The sequence below is a fragment of the Brachyistius frenatus genome, unplaced genomic scaffold, assembly GCF_029030835.1.
Source record: "Brachyistius frenatus isolate BFR_SWC_R1_liver_20210118 unplaced genomic scaffold, ASM2903083v1 Contig_167, whole genome shotgun sequence".
In the NCBI taxonomy this organism is placed as follows: Eukaryota; Metazoa; Chordata; class Actinopteri; family Embiotocidae; genus Brachyistius; species Brachyistius frenatus.
Genome location: NW_027210766.1, coordinates 289,174 through 313,032, shown reverse-complemented (window position 1 = coordinate 313,032; position 23,859 = coordinate 289,174). Strand labels below are relative to the sequence as shown.

General features: G+C 43.5%; 1 protein-coding gene across 1 annotated transcript in view; it reads left to right on the top strand.

Moving 5' to 3' along the window:
- The window catches only part of clasp1a (cytoplasmic linker associated protein 1a), an 83,931-nt gene that overhangs the window by 15,690 nt on the left and 44,382 nt on the right, over positions 1-23,859 (top strand). The window contains exons 3-8 of the mRNA XM_069717044.1: positions 12,336-12,414; positions 13,379-13,482; positions 14,667-14,758; positions 15,007-15,082; positions 15,672-15,769; positions 17,647-17,717. Of these exons, the coding sequence (XP_069573145.1) occupies positions 12,336-12,414; positions 13,379-13,482; positions 14,667-14,758; positions 15,007-15,082; positions 15,672-15,769; positions 17,647-17,717 (520 nt within the window). The remainder of the gene's footprint in view (positions 1-12,335; positions 12,415-13,378; positions 13,483-14,666; positions 14,759-15,006; positions 15,083-15,671; positions 15,770-17,646; positions 17,718-23,859) is intronic.

The window sequence follows — 23,859 nt, the reverse complement described above, 5'->3', positions numbered from 1 at the left end:
AACAACCTCCTATTGGATGCGTGTTATCAGCAACAGCTCGCTGACACCATGACGGTGACGTCTAGAAACCAAAAAGAAGTCCGATTAGGGCTGTGAATCGGTCCTGATTAAATGCTAGTTTAATAAAAAAAAAAAAAAAAACCTGCTAGAGAACTGTGTTGTGCTCCCACCGGTGTGGATGATGTCTCAGTGCCTTCATCTCGTCCTGGAGGCCGCACAGGTCCACGCCACCCTAAAAGCGACGTGTGATGAAACGACGACCCCGGAAACACCGGGTGTGATCCTGGGAGGTCTTTTTTTTTTTTTCTTTTTTAATCTTTTTTTTTTTTTTTTAATGCAGTCTGTCAGATCTGCTCTCCTCCGTGTCAGCCTGGTGTTTCTTTTAACGTCTGTATCCAGTTATCAGTTTGGCCATTTGTTCTGCCGAGTCAGCAGAGCCCAGGAAGGAAGTGTCCAGCTGATGTGCTCTGTCATGGTTCAAAGTGAGCCATGGTGGGATGTGTGCTGTGTCATGGGCAAAACAGTGCGATACAGACATGCCCTTGTTGTCTTTCTACTGCAGGGAAATGTGCTGCGAGTCAGATAAAAGACTTATTTTTGTTTCCACATTTTCTTTTCTTAATATAGAGAAAAAGCAGCTTGTGTTCCAGAGATTGCAATGTTCACACTGGAACGTAAGAAGTAAGAAGTGTAATTTCAAAACGTATAAATAATTGTTGTAAATGTAAATCAAAATATGTCAGCCAGCCTCCCCTCGAGCCATTATGTTAATAATAATAATAATAACAAACTTTATTTGAGCATACAAGAAATGCAGCTCAACGTGCTTTGCAGCAAGACCATTACCTCCAGTGTTTTACATATAAAGGAACATTTAAAAAAAATACAGAAAATACATAAAATGCGTAAGAAACAGATCAAATCACAAAATTAAACACAAACAGAGCTCAAATTTAAAATACAGCAACATGCATAGAGCTTCAGGAGTAGCTCGTGAAGGGATAAAGTAAACAGATCTGTTTTAAAAGTATTCTGCTGTATTTACATTTGACAGTATTTACTTTGCGTTGTGCCTCTGCCCTAAAGGACGACACGAGGAAACCAACATGTCAACTAGATGAAGGGGATTTCATTTCAGCCCTAAATTGCTTCCTCATTACGTTGCACACGCACGCACACACACACACACACACACCTTGTGAGGAGTGATTTATTTCCCCTGACGTGACCTGACAACTCCTCTTCTCATTGTCAATCCTGTGTATAATGGTCTCTGTGAAATGTGTGCAGTCACCTCACAGTATTCTCTGTACAGGTGTGTGTTTGTGCCACAACAACAACAACAACAACAAAAAACGTGACTCAACATGACTCCGAAAATTACTCGTTTTGTTCACGCAAACATAAGACACTTGACAAGCAATGTGGGGAAAAAAAAAAAAAACTGGTAGAGAACTAGAGGAAGTATAAAGTAGTCAGCAGAGAAAAGACGATGGATATTTTCCCAGACTTTCCGGTTTTCGCTTCCATTAAAACACCGAGGTGCAGCACCTAAGTGTTTATTGTTTTTGTGGTAGCATGTTGAAATAAATACTGATGGTAATTGTCCAAAATGATGTTTAAAAAAAAAAAAATGCATCAAATATCTGCCCACCCAAAACCTCCAGACGGTATTGCTAAAAGGATGCAAAAATAAAATGATGAACTAAATGTTGGAAATCATGAACTACATGTTATGCATCACAAAAAAAAAACAACCTTCATTTTGGATGTTTCAGACTGAAATTTAATGTGGTTCGTTTTTAAATGGAGGTTGCAGCGAATCATTTATTTCCACGACAGACAACGTGATGAGATTATTCCCTCCTTGTCTGTATTTAGTATCTTGTATCTTGGAGAAATCGGCTCTACTGTCGATTCGGGTCCGACCGATCGCGAGCCTCCCTCGTGGATAAAAAAATAAATAAACCTGCAACCTTTTGTACAGAGAAAATTTGCAGTTCCCTTTTTAAAAGTTTGCTAAAAAAAAAAAAAAACAAAGAAGCAGAAAGGTGACGAACTGTTCGTTTCATCGACCGCTTCTTGAACTCCACACGGACGAAGTTAGTTCCATCCGATTCATGTTTTGAGGTGTTATCAAGATCAGATTCATTTTTATTTTTTTTATTTCCCACCTGTATGAGTCAGAGAAAACGCTGCTGTTATAATAAAAAACAAAACAAAGACAAACTCCTGCCCTTCCCGCTGGTGTGCTGCCGAGTGTAAGCAGTCTCGCCGCCGACGCCCTGAGTCAGCTGTCTCTCTGTCCGCTTTGTTTTTCGTTAGCCGCGGAGGGGGTTTCGCTGCCACTTTCGTTAGGACTCCCCGTCAGCCTTGCGGAGCGACGTCCTCCTCTATCCCGTCTGGCAGGTGCCACGGCAGCGAATGCGGAGACGCCTTCAGGCATATAACTTTTGTGTTGGAGGATTAAATTAAATGCGCAGGGGAAAGAAGAAGAAAAAAAAAAAAACACACACGCTTCAAGCTGAGGCCAAAATTCGGTCCGGGTACTTTTCATCTTTTTCATCCACCGGTATTTATTTATTGAGCGTAATCTGGTGAAAATGCGCCCGTTTCACCCGCGGCAGCTGCTTTACGCCGTCCGGTCTGCTCCCTCGGTCGCGTCCTCGTGCGCCGCCGCTGTTTTTAGCCGGCGGCGGGCGGGGACTCGCCACAGCGCCTCGGCTTCGCGTCGCCGCCCCGTCCTCGTGGTTGCCGTCTGACGGCGGGGCCGCGTGTCTCTTACCTCCGGGACATGGCCGAGTCACAAATAATAATAATACAACCCCCTCCTCCCCCCCCCACCCCTCACTGTCAGCTGCACCGAGGATCAAAGCAGAAAACACTTCACGTCTCTTAGAGTCGGAAGTTGAAGAGGAACAGAACAAGAACAAGTTCTGCCGTCTTGTTTATACTTATATATAAAAAAAAAAAAAGAAGCAAAGCAAAGATGTCTGGGCGGAGGCTCGGCGGCTTTAACGCAAGAATTTCTCCCCCTGGACTTTCACAGTTATGAATGGATTTCAGCCGCGTTTACAGTCACGCAGGATCCGGTGCAAAAAGACCACCAAAAAAAAAAAAAAAAAAATAGATTGCGCAAGTGTGGTTTGAAGAAATATCGCCACGATAACGGAGGAATGTGCGTTCGTCGGCAAACCTGGCCTCGTCACTGAGGCCGCACCTCAATCAGCTGCAGATCAGCCGTCGCTCCTGGTTAATGTTCACACTCGCAGGGTCAGATAGGCGCAAACCGTTGCAACGCTTTCCGCCTCACCAAGTTTGTCTTCGATCAGGTGTGTTGCTCTGCAATGACAATAGAGCCTGAAAGTGAATTATTTTGGAAGTCAAACAAAATCTAAAGGTTCGCGGTTTTATTTTATTTGATTATTTTGTATTTGATCCGGTTACTTTTTGGTTTCACGTTTAGATTTTAAGAGTGCAACGAGGAACTCTGCGTGACGTACCTTCGACCCGTCGTCCCGGCGGGCTGCTCCTCCCCCTGTGCTTGACACCGATTGGTTGGTAGATGGGCGTGATGTCAGCATGTTATCGGTTCAGCTTGTAGCCTTTTGAAATGAACGAACAGACTAACTTTGCTGCCACTAAACTATTATTATTATTACTACCAGCTCTCAATTTACTCTCACAAATGAAGTTGTAAAGTCTTGTTTATATTTGATTTATTCATCAGACAGTAAAAATTCTTTGTCTGTTCTCCCCCTCGCGCTACGGCGGCTCATTTCTCCTGTTTTCGTCGTTGTTGTTGTTGTTTCGTCTTCTGTCGTTTTAACGGGGGACGCCTGCCTGCCTCAACTTCCTGTGAATTGGTCAAATTCCGATCCTTTGGTCCAAACCGTGATTCCGATTGCTCCGTTCGCGCCTGTTATTTTGGTCCGGACCAAAACAAACGGAGGTGCGAAAGCAACCCTTAAAACGTAATGTCGGCCTCTCTCGTTACTACGACGATGTGTCGGTAACTGCCGGCCGACCCTTTCACTCTTTTTTTTTTTTTTCTTCTTCTTCTTCTTTTTTTTTTTTTTGTCTTCCAGCCCGTTCAGGGAGGAAAACTCTGCTCTTTGTGATTCGAAAATCAAAATGCAAACGATGTCATTGTCTTAACGAACGCATTCAACAGTAGCTGGTAAATGATGCCGAGTGACGTCGTATGGCGGAGTATCGGCTCGTTTCCCTCCTATCGAGGAGACGTCCTCCGTTCTCGCCTCCAGCGTCTCTCTTCTGTCTCTCTTTTGTGCTGCAGCTCGAGTGGGTTTTTTTTCAGCTGTTATCAGATGCAGCTTAATGACAGGGTCGGGATTGTACTGTGTGTGTGTGTGTGTGTGTGTGTGTGTGTGTGTGTGTGTGTGTGTGTGTGTGTGTGTGTGTGTGTGTGTGTGTGTGTTTTTTCCTGCAGTCTTGAGTGACTTTCCCCACAGCTGTCTGGTGTCCGGGAAACCAGGAGAAACTGGGTTGTGTGTACAGCTTTGGGTTTGTGTGTGTGTGTGTGTGTGTGTGTGTGTGTGTGTGTGTGTGTGTGTGTGTGTGTGTGTGTGTGTGTGTGTGTGTGTTTACTGGCCTTTTTTTTTTTTTTTTTTTTTGGAGGATTAAACACCTTTGCATGAGTACAGCACAGCAAGACGACTTAAAAAACAACAACAACAAAAAAAAAACAGTATTTATAGGAAAAGTAAAAAACAAATGTAGACACCAAACACTCTCTTCATCCCTCCTCTAAACAGATGTTATGTGACTCCATCTGTTTTTTTTGGAAGGATGGTTGATATTTATGGATGACAAATTAAAAGGAAGAAACTTCCACTCCGTGAGGAGTTCAGATGTTCACGCGAGGCAGCGGCGGTCACCGGGCGGTTTGAGTCACCAGAACTCGACCCAGACGATCCCCGGGCTGAGCCCCCGTCCTCTTTAGCTGCAACACGTGCCGATCGGGTCGCGGCGGCGGATTTACCTTTTTTGGTCCTCTCGCGTCGCACAGAAGTCGACAAAAAGGAGCTTCTGGTGTTTCACTCGGCTGTCGTCGTTTGTGCCGGAAGATTTATTAGTTGGTTGAAGGAACTTCGTGCACTCGAGGGCATTTTTTTTTTTGGGGGGGGGATCTATCATGTCTCTGCTGTTTCCTGTCGAATTAGTATAATGAAGGTATAAAGATGCCTCCAAAAAAAATAATGGGATTTAACCTTGATCTTTGCGAGTTATCTCGATAAACATCCGCTGACAGTGACGTGGTGGATTTAACACCACGCCGCTTTCGTGGGCACATTTTTGGTTCGAAGCCAGAAAAGTTATGATTTATGTCACATCTGCCCCCTTGCAGTTTTTTTTCTTTTTGGTTTACAAAAGCCCTAAAAGGCAAACAGATATGCAATTTTTTTTAAAATGTATTTATACGTGACAGTGTTCAACGCCAGTAAATGGCTCTTCATCTTCAGACGGTTAATAGTGGCACGAAATGAACAGATAAATACAAATAATCACAATTCCCTCTGTGACTGCTTTCCTTATCGTGACAGTGTTACGTCCTGAGACCAAAGGCGTGAGCTAACGAGTGTTCAAATCTTTTTAAACAGGTGGCCCCGTGCACGTCGCCTCGCAGTGAATAGAAATGCAAAGCCTTCGGCAGGCGCCCGCCGTGCCTCGGTACGGTTGCTAAGCGACGATTGGGCCGCCGAAGATGAGTTCAGGGTTGAGGGTCAAAGGATCGAGGGCGTTGTGTGTCCTGCGGGCTGCGGAGCCCTGACGAGGCAAATGCCGTGATTTGACTAAACAAATAAAACCGACCATTTCAAAAACCAAATTCAGGTTTGAATTTCTGTGGCAAGAAGCGCCGAATTAAATTTTCGGGTGGCCGGACACGGCGCCCCAGACGGAGTCCATAGCGTTTCGCATGCTGCTCTGGGACCGTCGAGAGTCCACGTCACTCTTCTCGCGTCCATCTTCGTGGTTTTCTTGCCCGTGAAGTGTCGCAAACGAAACGTAAAGCCTTTCGAGGGGGCAGCGGGGGGGGGGGGGGGGGGGGTGCGTCAAGCATCGGCGGCGGCGTGTCCGCGGGACGATTGCTCCCGCGGACAATTAAAAAAAAACGTATTCAAAAAAAAATGTGTGTTTCGCGTGCATAGTTATGTGCGTCCCTTGTCTTGTTTGTGTGCGCTCTTGTTTTCGGCGCTGTCGGCTCTTTTATTTTTTTCCCGTCTCCCCGGTAACGAGTGTTTACTGTACGACCCGGCGTCTCGTTGCCGTCCTGCCCGGGGGTCCTGCAGCTCCGCTGAGTCACCGCTGCCGTAGTCACACCTCAGGGGAAAAAAAACTAAAAAAACATTACCATCGCTCACTCTTTTTTTTTTTTTTTTTTTATACTGTCACCGGATCCTGTCGGGAATCGTTTTGGGCGTGTCCGGCCCTGCCTCGTGAGAGGCTGCGGTCGGACCGGGACGCTCCCAGTGTGTTCAACGTGTGCAATAAAGATCACGATATAAGTGCTGCTGGCGAGTCTTCACGGTGCCGAGCTCCTAACATGCAAGTTTTTGTTATAAAGTGTAAACCTGGTGGAAAAGTTATATATATATATATAAAAAATCATCAACTTCAGCAAGAAATGATTCAAGAAGCTGATTTCTCTCGTCCTTCTCCCAACAGTGTGCGTATTGTTGAGCCTGTCCTTCGGGTATGTGCCGTGATGTTCCCCTTTTTCACAGCAGACATTTTGACCGGCGTCACAAATATCATTAACTGCGGTTCGGCGGCAGCGAGCGTGAACCCGCGAGCCAAAGAAACGTGGCAGCATTCACGGTAGGAGAAGCCCCGAGGACGAGCTAAATAGGTGGCGGTAGTTATTAATGCCGTGAATTATACCTGCGCATTTTTTGTTGTTGTTGCTGAGCAACAGTAAAACACTTGACGGTGGTACGAGGGCACGATTCGTCTTTTTGGCACCTTCAAAGAAATGGAAAAGAAGTCTGTGTTTTGTGGCAAATTATCGATCGATAAACAGATGATGTTTTTGTTGCGTGTTCATCAGCTCTGCGATCTGAAAGTTACGGGGGGGGGGGGGGGTCTGTTCGTTCAAAGTAAAAATGGGTGCGAAAATGCCTTACGAATGATAAAAAAAAAAAAAAGCTTTGGGAAAACACAAGATCCCCAAAAAGGCCTGAAAGTAAACGCCGGTCAGCCGCAGCACTTTGAGCAGCTTAAAAAAAAAAAAAAAAAAAAAAAATGTCGGCCGCGAGGCGGTTTAAATACAGGAGTTATGTCTCTGAAATACAGCTGCTGACAAACAGCAGGCTTGTGAGGCGTGCAGGTATTATGTAGCGGGAGGAGGGAGAGCGAGCAGCGCTGTGTGTGATCGCAGCTCTCTGCAGTAAACCGCAGCGTTGTGTGTGTTCCAAAGTCATTGTGGGGAAAGTCGTGCTGCACAGTTCAAATTGTTCTGCACGGTCTTGCGGAGTTTTGGAAAGCTTAGTTTGGACTGGAGGCAACAGTGTGTGTGTGTGTGTGTGTGTGTGTGTGTATATCCTCTCCCAGTGGAAAAGGTACAGCATGCCCAGCTGTTGTCTTGACTCAGAGGGAAAACTCTGCAAAAATGGCGACATGTCTCTGTTTGTGTGTGTATCTTTCTGTTTGTGTGTATCTTTCTGTTTGTGTGTATCTATCTGTTTGTGTGTGTATCTTTCTGTTTGTGTGTATCTTTCTGTTTGTGTGTGTCTTTCTGTTTGTGTGTGTATCTTTCTGTTTGTGTGTGTCTTTCTGTTTGTGTGTATCTTTCTATTTGTGTGTCTTTCTGTTTGTGTGTATCTATCTGTTTGTGTGTGTCTTTCTATTTGTGTGTCTTTCTGTTTGTGTGTGTCTTTCTGTTTGTGTGTGTCTTTCTGTTTGTGTGTGTCTTTCTGTTTGTGTGTATCTTTCTGTTTGTGTGTATCTATCTGTTTGTGTGTGTCTTTCTGTTTGTGTGTATCTTTCTGTTTGTGTGTGTCTTTCTGTTTGTGTGTATCTATCTGTTTGTGTGTGTCTTTCTATTTGTGTGTGTCTTTCTGTTTGTGTGTGTCTTTCTGTTTTTGTGTGTGTGTGTGTCTTTCTGTTTGTGTGTGTGTGTCTTTCTGTTTGTGTGTGTATCTTTCTGTTTGTGTGTGTATCTTTCTGTTTGTGTGTCTTTCTGTTTTTGTGTGCGTGTGTCTTTCTGCTTGTGTCTTTCTGTTTTTGTGTGTGTCTTTCTGTTTGTGCGAGTGTGTCTTTGCGTGTGTGTGTGTGTGTGTGTTGGGAATGAGATGACAGGCTTGGTAGTGAGGGAGGAGAGAAACCCTTGATTTAATTTAAAGGCTCCTCCACATCGGAGACAGATGGAGCAGCAGGTCGCTCTGTCGGTCGGGATGAGCAGCACACGTCTTGTAGTCGGTGAGGTCGGATGTTGGTGGGTTAGTTTGATCTCTGATATCCCCCCCCAAAAAACTTTTTTTTACCGGAGGAAGCGTTCCCCTCTGAATTTGTTTTCTGTCCTGTGATTCCTGTAGTTGCCGTATATGCGGTTTCATATACTGTCTGCTGTAAATGAGCATTTATCAACATTTATTCACCGTATTATATATATTATTCCATTCTATTATTATTCTATTCTATTCTATTCTTCTTCTTCTTCTTTTTTTACTTTTTACTCATAAGCATTTTTTTTATATTACAAGTACAGAAAGCAAAAAGGAAAAAAAAAACACAAGAGAAACCATCAACAACAAGAAAAAGCAAATGGATATGAGGGCACGGGATGATGAGTAAGTAATGGGAGGTTCAAAGTAAAGTATCATAATGATGATGCGTTCTTGACATTCAGCTACAAAGACGCAAGACGGCATTTGCAAAGGAAACCTGAATTGTTTTTTTGTTTTTTTTTCAATTGATTTAACATTTATTCAACCAGAAAAGGTCCCAACGAGATTAAAAACTATTTTTCAGCCGCGCAAATTAGGAAAAAGTTCAGACAGATTAAAACGAGACAAACAGAATCACAATACGTTGCATCCCAATAACTGAAAGTCCAACACAAGCCGTGCGTCAACACCCCAAAGTGGATTTAAAAACATTCAGTGAAATGAAATCAAACGATTTCAGTCTTAGCGCGTAACCCCCCCCCCCCGTTTCCTCCCTGATGTCCGTATGAACATACGGTGCCGTCCGTCCTGCTGCTGTGTGTGATCAGCACATCTCACCCTTTGTGCGGAAGTATACCAGTGTGAGCCGGAGCAGAACCATCCGTCCCAGGAGTAAAAGCTCACAGCGGTGAGTCAAAGCTTACAGGAATAGTTGTATTCTTACGCAATACAAAAAAAAACATCTTCCCAGCCGGAGCTGAAAATGTACGTTTTGTGCTCCGTTCAAACGAATCCAGCAGCTGCTGATTGAGTCAAAGGCAAGAGACGACCTGCCTCCTTCTCAATCTGTCTGAACACACGATGTGGTGAAGATCTCATTGTTCACCGCTGCGGCTGTCGAATGTCCGAGAAACGACGATTTAATTGTCTTTTTCCGGTTCATTTTATTGCCGCGATTATAATTCGATAATGCAACTTATGTTTGATTTTTGCAACTAAATCCATGACGTTAATGTTCGTCGATTGAATATCGGTGAAGCGGGCGCCCTCGAGGTGAACGGCCGGTGGCGCTCCAGTTGTTCTTCGCTGTGAATAACGGTCCGGTGTCTGCGAAAGGGGCGGGGCTCGTTTGTCCCCGCTCCCCTCCTTCGCTGTGATTGGACGGCCGGTGACGGGCGACCAACGCGCCGTCAATATAAATATATATATATATATATATATTTTTTTTTTTAAATCACAGAACGTTCAGCGCTCAGAGCCGAATAAACACTCGGCACCTCGTCACGCTGCTGGCGTTCATTAAAACAATAAAAAAATAAAAAAAACACCTTCCTCAGCAAAAATTACCCTTTGGTGGACACGGTAGGCAGCTGCAGCGGTGGCAGAATATATAATATATAAATAATAATAAAGCCGAGGTCTACGCCCAGTAGGCTGGAACGACTGCAAAATGGGCAAAGTGTCGGGCAGCATCGTAGTTTTTATGGCGTTCCTTCTGTAATCAGGTAAATGAGTATTGAATGAATACAAAACGATGGGATCTTAATCCCGAGGGAGGAAGTGGCCAAGCCCCACGATGGATTTCTGCTTGTTGTTTTCCAAAATGTGCTGGTTTGTCGAAATCCGTGCATAAAAGCCGTCGCGTGTTTTAAGAGGCCGGGAAGCTTCGGGATGTCTATTTGTACTTTTCTGAATCGGAAAACAAAAAAAAAGGCACGATAACGAACGACCGCCGGCAGTTGCAACGTCCCGAACGACCCCCCCCCCCCCCCGAACGCATCTTTACATTTCATCCCGACAAGTCTTTTTTTTTTTTTCTCCACGAGAGTTAATGCACACACACACACACACACACAAAGGGCTCAGGATGTTTCCTCTTATTTAATATTACTCAGTATTTGCTGAACTCGCAGACGTCGAACAGAAACACAGTAGAGACGAGGAGGAGGAAGAAATTAAAGCCCCGCGTGTCGGGGGGGGGGGGGGGGATTTGGGACTTTGGAAGGGATGATGTCTGTGAGATTTGGGTCCAGAGCCTCGAGGGGGGGGTTGCGTGTGTGTGTGTGTGTGTGCGTGCGTGTGCGTGTGTTTTTGGGGGTGTCAGGATGTGTATGACAGCAGCAGAGCGTTAGCCATCTGTCCGCAAAGAGGCGGAGCCTGTCTTGCCTTCATCTTCTGGACCGGACCGTTATTAGTCGGGAGTCGTTTTTTTTGGTTTTTATTTTTTTTTTAAAGCCGTTGTTGTCGCGGCTCGCCTTTTTTTTTTTTTTTTTTTGTGACTCAGCAGTTTTACCTTCAGGTTCGTCGCACACCCTCAGAACTTCGAGAAAAACCTCCTGCGCCCTACCTCTTTTTTTTTTACCTTTCAAAGATAAGATTAGAGAGTTTCTGTTGAGGTTTTTTTTTTTTTTTTAAATTTCATACCGTTGTTAAACCCTGATCCCTCTAATGGAGTCTTTTGTTTGGGGCTCTGTCATCAGCCTAATTACTGTAATTCCCTCCAGTTGGAGAACAAAGGGGACTGAGCTGAGGATTTTAGATGCTACAGATACCCGGTACACACACACACACACACACACACACACACACACACACACACACACACACACACACACACACACACACACACACACACACACACACACACACACACACAACACTACCTGCTCCTTCAGCTGGGAGAAAGTGTGGCTGATGGGCTAAAACCACAGCCTGCATGGAAATAATTATACTTCGCTGTAAAAAACAACAACAAAAAATTTGGTTTTTTTTTTTTTTTTTTTTGCTTTCTGTGAAAGTAAATGCACATAAAAATACACCAAGTGACATTAAGGCGATCGTTCCTGCCCACTGCAGTGCAATACACTACAATAGGTCACCTTTGGCCACATCTGCTCTCCATCTTTGACAATAACATATAATTCAATAGACTCACTCTACTGGCATCACCATGACATCACCATGTTCAATTACCTGACATGCACTACTGCTGTCGTTCAATTAGATTTGATTGTATTTGTATATACTGTGCTTTATTACATTTGTATATTTTAACATTTTACTACCATCCATCGAGCCATCTATTATTATGTCTGGGTTACCCTGTAGGTAGGTATGCAGAAGGCCACCAGAGGGCGGCAGAACTCAGTTATGGAGATCAGTTTTTGGTGTCCTTCACTTTTTGACATGTTAAGTGGGTTCCAAAAATTGCACCTTGTCCTGGACTGTTGTCCAGGTGATGCGTGAGTGTTGTTATGGTTGTCAGCAGGGCTGCGTTCACTACACGTTCAATGAGCTGCTCTCCGAGAGGCCTGGGTACTTATACTGTATGTGTGGACAGACGCTGCACAGTCATGGTGCCGGAGTGAACCCGTATTTAATGTCCTGTTTGAGTCCTGTGTGTGTTACAGGTCGCTGCGTTACCAGTTGGCATCGGGGCAGCGTCATTCACAAACCCAGCAGAAGCTTAAAACGAACACAGGTCCCAGTTTACCCATAATGCTTTGCAACAGTGCGTTTTCGGACCCCGGCCTCAGGCTGAGCTCCTCCCTTCCTGTGACTGTGATTTTATTTTAATTTTTTTTGTTTTTGTGTGTGTGTGTGGGGGGGGGTAAATTCATGATTATGATTTATATCCACGAGATGTCAGATGTGTTAATATGTTGTTTTTAAAATGGTCTTGCTGTGTCTTTATTGTGTCTCCACTAGGTGGCGCTGCTCGGCTTGGACCTCTTATCTGCCTTAGTGACAAGGTTACAGGAGCGATTCAGGGCCCAAGTGGGAACAGGTGAGATTCACTGTCTTAGTCTTTTATATGATTTATATAGGTATATATATTTTGTAATTTAACATTGACTATGAACTGTAATTTGTGTGCAAGTAAAAAGTGCATAATTTGAGTTTTACAGCAATATAATGACTGAAATACAAAAAAAACCATTTTATTATTTTATTAGAGTATGTCACTATATGAGAAATTTTTTTTATTTTCATAGTTAAGGCTACAAGAAAATTGAAGAAAAATAATACAACACAACAAAGAAAATAAAGGCAAAATATAAAAATACAGATTGTAAAAAATTGTAAAGAGGTATGTTTAACAGCCCTATAAGAACAGTAGTATTTCACCATGTTTTGGGTCCATATAAAAAATGTTATGCATATGTGTAGATTTAAAATGTAAATGTTCTGTAAAATATCTCACATTTTAATATAACGCAATTTCACTTAACATTTATTTTGGCATCCATTCACAGGAATTTTTGGTACTTCGTAGGAAAGAATTTGAGCCCCATCAAATTTACATCTTTCTCTTTATTTTCTTATTTTTTTTATCTTAATGATTGAGCTACTTGAATGGAGACGGAAATTTGAAATTTACTCTTCGTTCGATAGTTTCTCTTCCTTTCTCTGTAACTAACTGATGAACAAAACAGCTTGAAAGGAATATTTTTGATATTTTTGTATTGGTTGGGTCAGATTTAAATATCATTCAGTTCACCTTTCCGACTACTGATTGTCTTCTATTCTTAGATTTTAATACCTAAACCGTTGAAACCTTTTGTCCAGGAGTGGTTGTTTTTTTTACCTCATTCTCACCTTTTTTCCCATCCGAGTTAAAATATCGGACAAAACTATTTACACAAAAAAAAATCTGAAAACTTCAGGCGTCCGCTTGTGTTCAGGTCGTCTCCAACTCTTTCGCTCAGCTGATTGTTTTAAAGAGATGCTTCACTTGTCCTCCTCCTCAGTTCTGCCCAGCCTTATTGATCGATTGGGAGATGCCAAAGACCAAGTTCGAGACCACGACCAAACTTTGCTGCTAAAGATTATGGAACAAGCTGCCACTCCGCAGGTATACACACACACACACACACACACAAGGAAAAGGTTTTAACTCCAACTGCACATCAATAGTATCCGCTAGTTGAACGATTCACTCGTGATATTTCAACTTCTGGGCAGCCGGTTCCTTTCCAGGTACCTTCTTTTGTTTACAGTGTAAAGCAGGATAAAAGTGGTGAATATATGTTGCACATGGCACATATATTTACATATATAAATGTATACAACAATGTTTACCAAAAAACACATATAATTTAATTACAATTTTAAAGAAATACTGAAATAAATATGCCTAGGCTGCTGTTTTAATTCAAAATGTTCATGCTACGATATATAATAATAATTTTGTTGAACATTTTCTGTGTACATCATGTAGATAAACTGACCATTTGCTGTCCTATAATGCATATTATTGCAATAATTCATAACTTCTTCTAGAGCGAGATCAATAAATATATGTCAATCAATATTAGCGTATTGCAGTATACAATTATAGTAAAATGATATACCAAGAGGTAAAGCCAAATGAAATGTAAAAGTGAACAATAAAATACATATAATTTGATTAAAAAGTAAATAAAATACTGAAATAAATATGCCTCGGCTGCCGCTTTAATCCAAAATGTTCACGCTACGATATATAATAATCATTTTTCTGAACATTTTCTGTGTACATTTGACCTCTTGTGTGATGCCTGGACATCAGTTATGAGTCTGTGTTTATTGTAATGTCTTATTTTTTTGTACGTCTTTACGTCATCTGGGCCGGACCACCATTAAAAAAAAAAAGAAATTATATTTCTTTTAACAGGTTAAACAAAATATAGAAAACAAATTCTTTTTCATGGCTGTAATTTCCTGTGTGTGTGTGTGTGTGTGTGTGTGTGTGTGTGTGTGTGTGTGTGTGTGTGTGTGTGTGTGTGTGTGTGTGCGTGTGTGCGTGCGTGTGTGTGTGTGTGTGTGCGTGTGTGTGTGTGCGTGCGTGTGTGTGTGTGTGTGTGTGTGTGTGCGTGCGTGCGTGCGTGCGTGCGTGTGTGTGTGTGTGTGTGTGTGTGTGTGTGTGTGTGCGTGCGTGCGTGCGTGTGTGTGTGTGTGTGTGTGTGTGTGTGTGTGTGTGTGCGTGCGTGCGTGCGTGCGTGCGTGTGTGTGTGTGCGTGTGTGCGTGCGTGTGTGTGTGTGTGTGTGTTGTTGCAGTACGTGTGGGACCGCATGCTGGGAGGCTTCAAACATAAAAACAACAGGACCAGAGAAGGAGTGTGCCTTTGTCTCATCGCCACGCTGAACACGTGAGCTCGGCTTATCTTTTACCTGTTTGTCACTCGGTTCTTGTAAATGATGAAAGATTTGATTGCTATTAATGGGTCCAACTTTCTTTAATATTAAGAAGTTACCTTCTCATGCGGAAGTAAACTAACTGTAATTTGCTTTGACTGTGAAAGCAGTGGATGACTTCTTGTATGTCTCCTCCAGTTCATCTGTTCTGTTTGGGCTGATAACTATTTTTTTTATTTTTTATTTTTATATATATCTTCAGACACGGAGCTCAAGGCCTGACCCTCAGTAAAATCGTTCCCCACATATGTAACCTCCTGGGGGACCCCACGAGTCAGGTAGAGCTGCTTGTTCTTCATCTGCTTTATTTCATTCCTAGGTTTAAAGTAGTAGTTTGTGGAAAAGTTTACAATAATTTCGGGGTAAATGATATGACACAAAATAATTACAGATTAATTGAGGACAGTTTTTCTAACGATTTAGGTACAAATATATATATATATATATATTTTCTTGTTACCTACTTTTCCAAGGTGAGGATTTGCTGTAAATTGAATTATTGTTGATTAAATTAAATAACCATCTGTTGGATAGATTTCTGGTTACTTGTGTCAGTTTTTAATTTTTTGTCTTTAAACTGCATAATTAATCAAACTGATAACTGGTAAATAATTGTTCCAATAACTCCTGGATCTCTTATCTGTGTGATTGTATCAGATGAGAGGAAGATTTTTTATGTTGGGAAAAAAAGATTACAGGCTCAAACACCCCTCCCACAGTTCTTCCCCCCTAGCGGCAGCTGTACAGGCACTGCGACGTGTCACGGTAGATTAGATGCTTTGGAACGAGGCCCGAAGCTCAGCGAATGCGCTGCGAGTGTGAAGAAGAAAGACGGAAGACATTTGTCGTTGTGTATGTGGTCGTCAGGTACGCGACGGCGCCATGAGCTGCCTGGTGGAGATCTACAGACACGTGGGCGAGAGGGTGAGGCTGGATCTCAGCAAGAAGGGCCTGCCGCAGTCACGGTACGATAACAAGCAAGCCGTCTGTCTGTCTGTCCGTCCGTCTGTCTCGGTGTCCTGTTTTCTGTTTTTGTTATTTGTTTCGCATGTCATAACGCTTCATACTCACCACTCCCTCTAGTGGAATCTTTAAGTAGTGCAGATTGAGAGCAGAAAAATCCACCGAGATATTTACGGCTGCATGTGTTCCTCAAGGGATCGTCCTAAACGGTCCAATGATATCCTTTTCATTTCAGCCCATCTGGGGATTATATCTTAACTACTAAATCTGAATTTCTCAGCTCTCTGAATTAATTGTGAGACTGCACATTTTTGACTGATTCTTGTAAGAAATCAGCACTCGGTGTGTAAAAAAACCTTTTAAACATAAAAGACCGTTTAACCCTTCAGAACCGACTGCGTCCAAATTCCCACCTCTTCTTCTCGGTTGAATTACGAGCATTCATCACGGAGAGGCGCACGAGATATCGTACGAAACTGCACGACTTAAGCTTTCCAAAAAAATAGAAATGTCTCGTCCGTGCGGCGAAACGTTGCGGAGAAAATCACCTTTTAAAGTCGCGTTAATCTCCGCCTCAGTCCATCTCCACCTCCGCTACTCTCGATTGAATAATTCCCCCCCCAAAAAAAATCCCGATCGCTTACCATCGTACTTTACATCAAAATAAACATCAGAATTCACCCTCTCTGATGACGCCTGTTGTTTCTCTGCACAACGAAGCGCTTTCAACGAATCCGGTTTTGAAATCACAGCTGACCTCTCTAACATGACGTTACACCCCGCTTTATTTTTTTCTTTCAAATTGCTTCAACATGGTTGAGATATCTCCGGATTGTAGACAATCTCATCTACACGACGATGGAAAAAAAAAAAAAAAAGACATCTGTACTGACGATATTTAATGGCGAGATACGTGTGAAAACATAACAATTTCATAAAGTGTATTTTTTCCTCGATATAAAGGCTAATATAAACGATCTTTAAGTATTATCAAATTCGACGATGAAAGATCTTGATGGCCTCAACTGTCCTGAAAAAAACAAGATGTAGCATGAATGGTTAGCACCTGTAATGATTTAGATATGAGCTTAAGAGTGAAGGGAGTGAAATGACCCTGAAAACAGCCCAGTGTTCATAACAAGGGTTAGGGTTTCTTTATTTTCTCTAATTTGATCTCCAGATGTTTTTTTGTTCCATATGATTGATGTCGTGCTGATTTTTTTTTTTTCTCTAATCACATTTGTCTGTCAGTCAAATCTAAAATAATCTGAACCGCTTTAGATTTAGAGCTACAGTTCGACAGGTGAGGCTGAGACGGAGGTGCACTCCTTCCTCTTTATAGAATAATTGTGTTTGATGTACTTTAACGAGGCCCGTGATTTTACCAGCCACTGAAATCAAATTGTTTTTGTTTTTTTTCTTTCTGTCGTCTCTTGTAAACAAACCTGTTTTAGAAAACGTCTGCCAGGATTTCAAAGCTCAGACTCTGCTACCTTGTCGTCCTCTTTGTCCTGTTTAACACCGGACCATATGCCTCCGCCTGCATCCCACCATCATCGCCCTCCCCCTCCCCCCCTCCCCCCCGTCCCTCTCTCCGTCTCTGGCCCCCGGTGCCAGTTCCTCGTCTATGTGGCGGTTTTGGACACGGTCTATTTTGGTCTTGGCGATCCCCGCTGCTCGGAGCAGAGGGAGCGCTTCTCGCCTCAGAAGTGATGGATGGAGCAGTCAGCGGGGGCTGGGCTTCCTTTTTTTCCGACCCGCCACTCTCCCCGCTGCTCTCTGACACTTCGGTTCTGTTCGTGCTCTTTCTACATAATTTATCATCGCATTTTTTTTTAAATATATATATATATTTTTTTTCTTACTCTCTTGTTTATAGGTTGAATGTAATCTTCAGCAAATTCGATGAAGTCCAAAGATCCGGGAACATGATCTCATCCTCCGGCTCAGGTGAGTCCCTCAGTCCCTCTCACCTTCGTGTCTTCATGGGTCCCTCCCAAGGAAAATCGCCATCTTCCGATTGCAATAATTAACGAGCAAACTCGAGAAAATTCGCCGCAAAATCGATCATTTCTGGATCGCAGCAGTCACAGAGAAACGACGCAAAGTCCTGGAGGGACTTCTTTATTTTAGCAGACGCGCGTGGCTCTTTTGACGTTTTGATCCACGTGCATCCATAACAAGCATCCGCGGTTAAACATCAAGGGCGTATCGTTCAGACAAATGCGGAGTGTCTTGTCGAAACTCCCCGCTGCTTGTGTAATTGTCCTCCCTGCTAAAAGGAGGAAGGGGCTTTTGTTGTCATGTAAGACGTGAGGAGCGTTTGTGGATCTCTGGAGCAGCTCGGCGGTTCGTCCGTCATGTGACGCAGGAGGAAATTTTAGAGTTGTTCTTCATTCAGGCCCCTCATTTTTCATCGCGTGTCTTCCCGCCAGCTTTTTTCACAGTTCTTTTTTTTTTTTTTTTATATCCATCATACTCCATTTGGGCGTGTCGGGTTAACTTAGGTTGTATTCTGCATGTGTTGTTACGAATGTGGAGAAAGGAATGAGGAAGGGGGGGGGGGGGAGGGAGGCTTCATGGACAGACGGACAGCCCGGGGCTGCAAGGGGGGGTGAGTTTCCACCACGGGAGGTGGGCATCCGCCGGAGCTTTCAGATGTCCCTCCGCGGAGCCAAAACAGACTTCCTGAGGCATCCGTTTGGAAATATGTGTAAATAAGACTCCACACAAACGGGGAAGAGACGGTAAAAAAGACACAAAAAAAAGAGAAAATGCAGATGGATGGAATGTTTTGAGTGTTTGCAGAGCATTGACCTCTGCTCAGGTGGAGCTGCTCTCACACACACACACACACACACACACACACACACACACACACACACACACACACACACACACACACACACACACACACACACACACACACACACACACACACACACACACACACACTTACTGCTGACTCTGTCCCATTACAGCTGACCACACTGCATTTACAGGGGGAACAGCTGAGCCACGGTGAACACGGGTTAGACGTCCGCCCTCGGCTGCCACTCCACCGTTTCAATCTCACGTGGAGTGAAAACAGAGGAGACGACTTTAGTAATCGTGCCATTCACGCACAACTGCACAGCTGTGGTTATTGTCATGAATACGAGGGCCACGTTGACTTTTTACACCTGCGTCGACCGCCGGCATCACTAGGTCTTGGCACCAGCATGCTGCGTGCTTATTGCAGGGTGTGTTAGATGTTCACGCGATGAGTCGTGCGGCTTAGAGGGGGAGACTGTAACCGAAGGTTGTTTTGTGTAGTTGACACTTCCCTTCAACGCCTCACATGCAGGATATCGGTAGATAATACTCTTGACAAATGTCCCCTGAATGCATCATTTGCAGACTATTGGTCAACGGTACAATTTACTGATGTCCCCTAAATGTCTCACATGCAGGCCATCTGTAGACGCAACAATTTACAGATGTCCCTTAAACACCTCACATGCAGGCTATCTGTAGACACTGCGATATGCAGAAATCCCCTAACTGCCTCGCAGCCTATCAGTAGGCACTACAATGTACAGATGTTCCGTAAACACTTCACATGCAGACTATCAGTAGGCACTACAATGTACAGATATCCCCCAAACGCCTCACACGCAGGCTCTGTGAAGACGCAACGATTTACACATATCCCCTAAACACCTCACATGCTGACTGTCTATAGAAGCTACAATTTACTGATGTCCCCTAAACACACCACATGCAGGCTACCAGTAGACGCTATAATTTACTGATACCCCCTAATCGCCTTGCATGTAAACTGTCAGAAACTACAAAATTCCTATATCCCCTCAATCCCTCGCAGGCTATCTGCAGATGCTACAATTCACTGGTGTTCCCTGAACACATCACATGTATGCTATCTATAGACGCTACAATATACAGATGTTCCCTGAACGCCTCACATGCAAGCTATCTCTAGACACTACAGTTTACAGATATCCCGTAAACGCCTCACACGCAGTCTATCAGTAGACACTACAATTTACAGATTTCTCCTAAACGCCTCACACGCAGACTACAGCTTGACCCGAGCAATGTGCGGTTGCACACAGAGAAGCCTCCAGTTACCGCAGCGAAACTCAGACTCGTGAAATAATGTTGTTCTGAAGAGGTATTTTATTTATGAGGGCGGGCTGCCCAGCAGAAGCTACGCACGACAAACACCGCGTTGGCTCCCCAACGCTGGTGAGATTGAATCCTAATCGATTGTATAGAAATTTGGTGCAGAATGACACTGCATTTTTTTGAAACTCGAGTATCGAAGCAATTCAAGAAGGTGCCACTAAAAAGTAATAAAGTTTGGCACCCAAGCACTAATGAACACCACAGCTTTCTGTCTTATTTGACCACAGTTTTAGAGGCTCCGCCGCCCAGCAAAAAGTTGCCGTCTGGTAAAAAACTGTAACTTAAAAAGAAAAAAACCCAACGTTAAGCTGTTTCCTTATATCTATTATCTCTAATGTATTTAGTACCACATGGATCTGATGACATGCAGAACTGTAGAGTCCTTCTCTTTTATGCATGACACTCGTTATTATTGTCGTCATGAAGAGAGCTTCTCGGCCTGTAGTATAAAGTCTCTGTGTCTCTCTCTGGAGAAAACACAAGAGTCATTGGGGTTATTTCAGCTTGTGTGTTGCAAACTCATCGTGTGGAGTTCAAAGACATAGTGGAAGGGGTTGCATGATGGGAAATGTCAGGTCCAGTGATCCGTAGTCGGTGTGAAAGTCGGTAGGACATGTCGACCTCCGTGACATCTTGACAGTGCAAATCCAATAAACCACATGACGGACTCGTGATTTCATCTTTACTCCTCTTTTAGTTTAAAACAAAAGTCTGAATCTCCTCTCTGATTTACTGAAGTCTTGAGAAGGTCGTCGCTCAACATGAGCCCCGCTGACTAAAGATGGACATTTCTGACATGCGGTCCCCCCCCCCCCCCCCGTCACCCCATCTTGTTTTCATTTTCTTCCGAAGAGTTCGGTTGGTAGGACTACGACGAATGCCGTACGTAAACATGACTCATTTGTAGCAGTTACCAGATAAGTCGGTCCTGCTGTCCGACACCGTCGGCCCGCTCGGCGCGACTGTCTCTGTTTTTCACAGCTGCACTGAAATTGACTTTGGGATGACGGCTTGTTTTAATTTGAATCCATTCGCCTCACGGCTGAGACGAATGTGAGGCGCTAAATGTGGAACATGGGAGACAATTGTAAAAACTCGCGTAAGAGGTGAGGGATAATAGAGTTCTGAATTTCAAGGACATCCACAAACCCATCTGAAAAAAAATAAAAAGAATTGCTTTTTTTTTTTCCCTTCGGGATTTTGCAAAGAGCTTTTAATTGTGAAGTGTTTGAAAAAAAATAAAGAAAGAAAGGTGCAATTCACTTGTTTTTAATGATCTGCGTATGTGGGCGGTGGATGAACGAGGTTTTTCACTGTTGTTGCTTTGCACTGGCAGGGAGGAACCAGGGGAGGGGGGGGGACAGAGAGAGAGAGAGAGAGAGAGAGAGAGAGAGGTGGGGGTACAGAGATCACTGCGGGGGAATAGATGGAAAGAGAGCAAAACAACAAAGCAGCCATTTCCGTAGCACCAGCCGAGAGGTAAACAGTGGCAGAGAGAGAGGCGGAGACTGAGACTTTACCAGCGATCAGCAGCGCATCTGCGTTCCTCTCCAGCTGCAGCACCATGACAGCTGGGGAAGGTAAGACTGGAGACGGGGGAGGGGGGTGAGGAGGTGGGTGTGGAGGGGTGATGGGGCGTTGGGGGGGGGGGATTCATTTCTCACATTGCTGACACATCGCTCAGATTTAAACAGCACATAGATGATCGGTGTTAGTGCACGTGGACTGAGAGCTGTAATAACACTTTTAACTCTCTTATGTAATCTCTGTTCCTTTTTTTATTTATTTTTTATTTATTTTTTTCTGCCTGCGTACCGTGTTGTGACTCGGTCTCGCTGCGAGCCCGGTCGTGAGTGAACTGTACTTTCCGGATGCCTAAAAACTCCCGCGCGAGTTCTCTGAATGGCGTCTTGTTATTTTTTTTTTTTGCATGCCGCTTTAACGCCACATTTTGTGCGTACTTGTTTTAACCCCCGCCGCGCAAAGCGGTCTCGCCTCCAGACTCCTCTCAGCGCCTCGAGCGACGGCATCCCGACACGTCCATCCCGGTTTCGACGTGGGTTCGAGACGAAGGGACACGAGAGTTACTGTCGATGCGAGGACTGTCTGTGATTTTGGCATCATTTGCTACGCAGTCGACCCTTTATATACGTAATCTGGGTAATTTTGAATAACTCGACCTTCAGTTTTTGTTAAAGAATTGTCATACAGTGTTACAAATGATTGATGTTTGTGGAGTTGAATAAGCGTTGTGTATTTATAATGTACTCTCTGTGTTTGATGCAGTGCGGTTGCAGGTTTTAACGAGTTCAGACTTTCTGTTTTTGCGTCATTGCCAGCATCTCTGCTTCTGCAGGGGTGAGCTGTTTGCAGAAATCAACAGCGATAGTTACTAAATGTCTTTTAAAACTCCTTTTCCTCTCTGGACTCGTTTTGTATTGAGCATCATGACTGCGTTCTGCTCCGCCTGCTGTCAGGACTCTCTGACCTTTGCTGTCTTTACCTCCAGCCTTTTCAGATTATTCTTCCAATGAGTCGCTGTCATTATAAGCCTCTCAGAATCATGCTGAAATCCCCAAATTAAAAGTGCACTGACCTCAGTGATGAGCACTTAATAAAGTTGATTGGCTGATGCAGATTTATTAGGATTACTTATTCTGAGGTGAATTTGTAAAGAAAAGGACTAAACGGATAAAGGTGAGAACAGTTCTGACATAGAAATAGATTTATCGTTAGTAATGAGTTTATAACAGCGATGATGTTATGCGTCGGTCTGCAAGTATTGCACAGTACTGACGCTTTTATGAATTTATAATGAATAGTTTGGCCTGTAGAATGTCTTAAAATAGTTGAAAAAAGTTTAGTTTTAATCTACCAACAGTTCAAATCCTGAAAATATTCACCTTCGTAAAAAAGCAAATGGATAAAACAAGAACATGTTATGTATTGATCTGCATGTAGTGCCCAGTAATGACACTTAAAAGCATTAAATCTACTGAATATTGTATTAATGAATAGTTTTCACTGTAAAATACGTTTTTTTTTAATCGACCAACAGTTCAAAACCCAAAAAATATTCACTTCACCTTCATGAAAATGAAAAATGTTTCACAAGGAAATGTTGCTGGAAAGAAATACTAAAATTATAAATTGATTATGAAAATATTGGCTTTTTTGTTTGTTTTTGATCGTTGCTGTTGGAGTTAAGCAAACATAAAAAAAGTAACTTCCAGTCGTGACGCTGCAACACATTTCAGATTTAATCCTCCACCAAGCGGACACGTATAGCAAAGTGCAGATTCATTGTGTTCAGACAAACAACGTGAAAATATGTTACATTTTTTTAGGATTAATAAATACATTTTTCATCTTTTAAGGACTGACGGCAGCGGTGGAGCAGTAGAGAAGAGTTCAGCTCTGATTACCTGAACTGACTTAACTTGTTTTCTTTTTTTCTTTTGAAGTGGAGTTTCCGTGGCTGACGGGACGGTCCGTATCGCTGCGGGAACCATTAATTAATGAATTAATTAACCATCTTAATGAATTAAGATCGATGCATAACGCAAACCGAAGCTTCAAACGGAGGCGGTATTTATAACCGGCGAGGCGGTCGGCCTGCAGCCACGTCTGACAACAGGGAGCGCTGGGTACGGGTGGGTTCGTCTCGCTTGCAGAGGGATCGGCCAATGGCTTCTCAGCTTCTTCAACACAATCACACGCCGCCTATGTAATTGGCTTTATTCCCGAGAATTGTGGTGTGTGTGTGTGTGTGTGTGTGTGTGTGTGTGTGTGTGTGTGTGTGTGTGTGTGTGTGTGTGTGTGTGTGTGTGTGTGTGTGTGTGTGTGTGTGTGTGTGTGTGTGTGTGTGTGTGTGTGTGTGTGTGTGTGTGTGTGTGTGTGTGTG